The sequence below is a fragment of the Octopus bimaculoides genome, chromosome 7 (assembly GCF_046866305.1).
Source record: "Octopus bimaculoides isolate indiv1 chromosome 7, ASM4686630v1, whole genome shotgun sequence".
Taxonomy (NCBI): domain Eukaryota; kingdom Metazoa; phylum Mollusca; class Cephalopoda; order Octopoda; family Octopodidae; genus Octopus; species Octopus bimaculoides.
Window position 1 is genome coordinate 54,454,168 of NC_142934.1, and position 3,563 is coordinate 54,457,730.

The following is a 3,563-nucleotide window of genomic DNA, read 5'->3' on the forward strand; positions in this document are numbered from 1 at the left end:
TTTCTACCGGTTACCTTTGTTATGTAGAACGTAAGCGTTCAGAATGCTATGTAGTACAAAGATTTTCAAGGAAGTGTCTACCAGCTAAATCAGTCGTTTTCTGGTTGACTGCAAGTAACTTCGCAGTGTACATACACACTCACAGACACACAAACATACTCACACCAAACCACACACACATAATGATAAATGGATAGATAGATATATAGGTAGGTAGATAGTTAGATAGGTGGAGAGACACACAGACAGAGAGGTAGATAGATAGATAGAAACATACATACATATATAATACATACATACATACATGCATACATACATACATACATACATACATACATACATACATAGAAAAAAAGCGAAAATAACAACACTTTATTTAAAAACAAATAGAATTGTTTCTACATATTCTTACATCTTTAGCACATACGTGAGATACTGTTCAATCTTACCTTACATCCAAGGAGTAAAACGTGTCACCTCATATGATTGTTTAAATATGATGTTCGTCAAATTCTATTGCCATTTTGCCTTATGTGATAATGCATCCCTAATGTAATGCACCCTTCCCAGGGATTGTTGGTGTTTTCAAAGTAGTTGTCTTAGACTTAGATCTCATCGGCCTTAAGCGTCGGTGGACCGGATTTTAAGCCAGTTTCTATGAAGGAGAATTTACAGTAACTACAGCACTCGCGTCTCAGCAGAACGCTTGTCTGATGCAGGTTTAATTTCCTAGCTATTGCTAGAATTCATTTACAGCTAAGTGGACTGAACGTACGTAAAGTTAAGTATTTTACTCCGAAACACAACCCACTCTACAACTAGTTTAAGATGCTTAAATATTGCTCTAGATTTTTCAGCACTATCGTCACCTTCACAGTTTCCATTTTAACATACTTCATGAGCATATTACTTGTGGTGGCGATGATGGTGATACTGTTTGACGTAACGTTGCTACACTTGTCACAGATTTCTTTTTGTCTTTGGTTCTCCACTAAAGGTGAGGTGCTGAATATCCCCTTTCCTATTATTTGATTCTCACTCTAATGTGTGAGAGAAACAAATGGTACAATGTTAAAATGAATATTTATCAACTAGGGCTTTTAGTAATTTGCACAACTTAGGAATTTGATACAAAATGTAAAAGCGGAGAAAATATTGAGGAATTGCACCGAACCAACTTTTGACTGCAAAACCTGGATACTAAGGAATCTAACGTGTTTATTATTCCGTTTGTAATTGTTATAAATTTGTTGATGAACAACTATTTTTCTAAAATTCTAGGAAAATACCTATTAAGATATACAGTGACTCATCTAGGAAATTAGCAATACTGCGGTATTACGGCTTTTGGTAACCTTGAACGTTATTGTTGGCATTAAATGTAATTGTTTGTGCTGAACATTTTCATAAATTTTTATCATCCTTGTTCTATATGGTACTTTTATATATACTTTCCACTGGACAAATTCTTAATGTAATTATGAAAGCAAATCTAAGGAAAAAAATTTTTTTTAATATACCTAATATACGCACTAAAAGACAAAATTGCGGATGTAACATTCACAGCGAATGACTGCAGTTATTGATTGTTATTTTATATGTATATGTCACGGAAGGCATTTTTTTCACATATTTTTATGATTTAACACATATGTAAAATAATAATTGTGAAGGTATGGTAAAAACAACACGACGTTAATATGCATGCAGATTTATTAAATTGTATATACAATGTACTTTACAAGTGTGAAAGTGGATTGCTAAGATTCTGAAATGTAAACTATAATTAAGACTGTGCAATTTCCGAGTAATTTGTTCTCATGCTTCCTTTTCCAGGCCTAGAAGACAGTAGTGACGAAGACACTCTGGTTGACTATGAAGATTGTGAGCTGGCGGACAACCAACTGAGTGAAAGCCCGAGCAGTTGGCATGAAACTTTCAGCGGCGGCGGAATCACGTTCTCCGCGTCATCAAACAGCAGTGAAACCCTCTTCCATCCCATCCCTGCCACCAGCAATGACGAGATTCAGACCAACAATTGCATTAAAGTCGAAGACAATGACATCAACATTATAGACACAGAAGCACTACAAATAGCCATATCTCCCACTGCGACCACAACGACCAGCACCGTGAATGACACTAACATATCTAGTAGTACGACTTCGATCAATACAGCAACATTTTTATTAGAAACAATGTCATCATCATCAGCAGCAACATCGCCAGAAGAAGAACTATTAACAGAAGCATCTGCTACAATTACACGCCATAGAAATAGCGATTCTAGTTGGGGATGTAGCCATAGTGACTCAAGCTGTAGTTCCACAGGCAACAGTAATGAATATAATAAGAGCAGCGATAGCAGTACTAATAATAACAAAAGAACCAGCAATATTAACAGTAGTAGCAGCAGCAGTAGCTGTAGCAGTAGTAGGGCTTGGAGAAGACGAAGCAACAGCAATAATAGTAATAATAGCAGCAACAGTAGGATAACATGCAGAAGCAGAGCAAGGTCTAGATCTAGAAGTATAAAGAGTTTATCATCATGTGAAACTGTGTCAAACCGAGCAGAAAGCAATCAGGAATTAGCAGAAAACAACAACAATAGTGAACCCAATGATAATGAAAATGCAGACACAAATCAAAACACAAGAGAACAAATAGAAGCGTGCGGCCTTCTTTCTTCCAATATTCCTGCAGTAAGTGAATCTCATATATGGAACACTTTGAACGTTGAGCAATCTATCTCGCTAGAACAGAGTGAAACATACTTGGCATCCACAGATTGGCCGTCGGGATCAAAGAGTGAAAAGGATATGGAAAAAGAAAGTTTTCTACAAAAGTCGGATTCATTTGAAAAATTGAACGCTAACAAGGTTGGGCAAAAGTCTGGAACTGAAATTGAATCAGACCCTGAACAAAAAGAAATATTTGTCGATACAATAATAGACCAATCAAACACTTCACCCAAAGCAATGAACATATCAAGACCAGTATTAACATGCGATATTATTGAGCGTGTTTAAGGTCATATATGCATATATAACACATATATATACACACACTCATATTTATAAGTAACAAACATTGATCATATACATACGCATATATATATATATAACATCATTTATGTATATAGATATTTGTCTATGTATGTATATATTCGAGACAAGAAAAACAAATTCAGTTCATCTTCCATCGCCAGGTAATCTGCTGAGCAAATATAGCGTCCTTGAGTTGGCATGCTAAATAAAACGGTGCTTTTCTTTTTTCTTGAAACTGGCGGTTAATGATAAAATATATCCATATATATATATTAAAAAAAAAACACCAACCAACGTATGTTCTACCGAAATAAGAACTGTTGAAATTATTCAATCGGAAGATCAATTTCATGAAATTATTGCATATAGGTATTTTTATTTTACAAAATCTCACACAATAAAACATAACGGAATTTGATAATTTTGCAAACTCTAATTTTCCCGCATTTTTTTAAATCATCGAAATTTACATAACCAAAAATGCAAACCGCTGGAAATTAAAATTTAGAATGCAGG

At 34.9% G+C, this 3,563-nt stretch overlaps 1 protein-coding gene across 2 annotated transcripts in view; it reads left to right on the forward strand.

Annotated features, from left to right (window-relative positions):
• The window catches only part of LOC106873978 (gamma-aminobutyric acid type B receptor subunit 2), a 1,140,241-nt gene extending 1,137,056 nt beyond the window's left edge, over positions 1 to 3,185 (forward strand). For both annotated transcript variants that reach the window (XM_089355293.1, XM_089355294.1), the window contains exon 21: positions 1,837 to 3,185. In XM_089355293.1, the coding sequence (XP_089211419.1) occupies positions 1,837 to 3,029 (1,193 nt within the window). In that variant the 3' untranslated portion in view covers positions 3,030 to 3,185. The remainder of the gene's footprint in view (positions 1 to 1,836) is intronic.
• Positions 3,186 to 3,563: the final 378 nt, after the last annotated feature.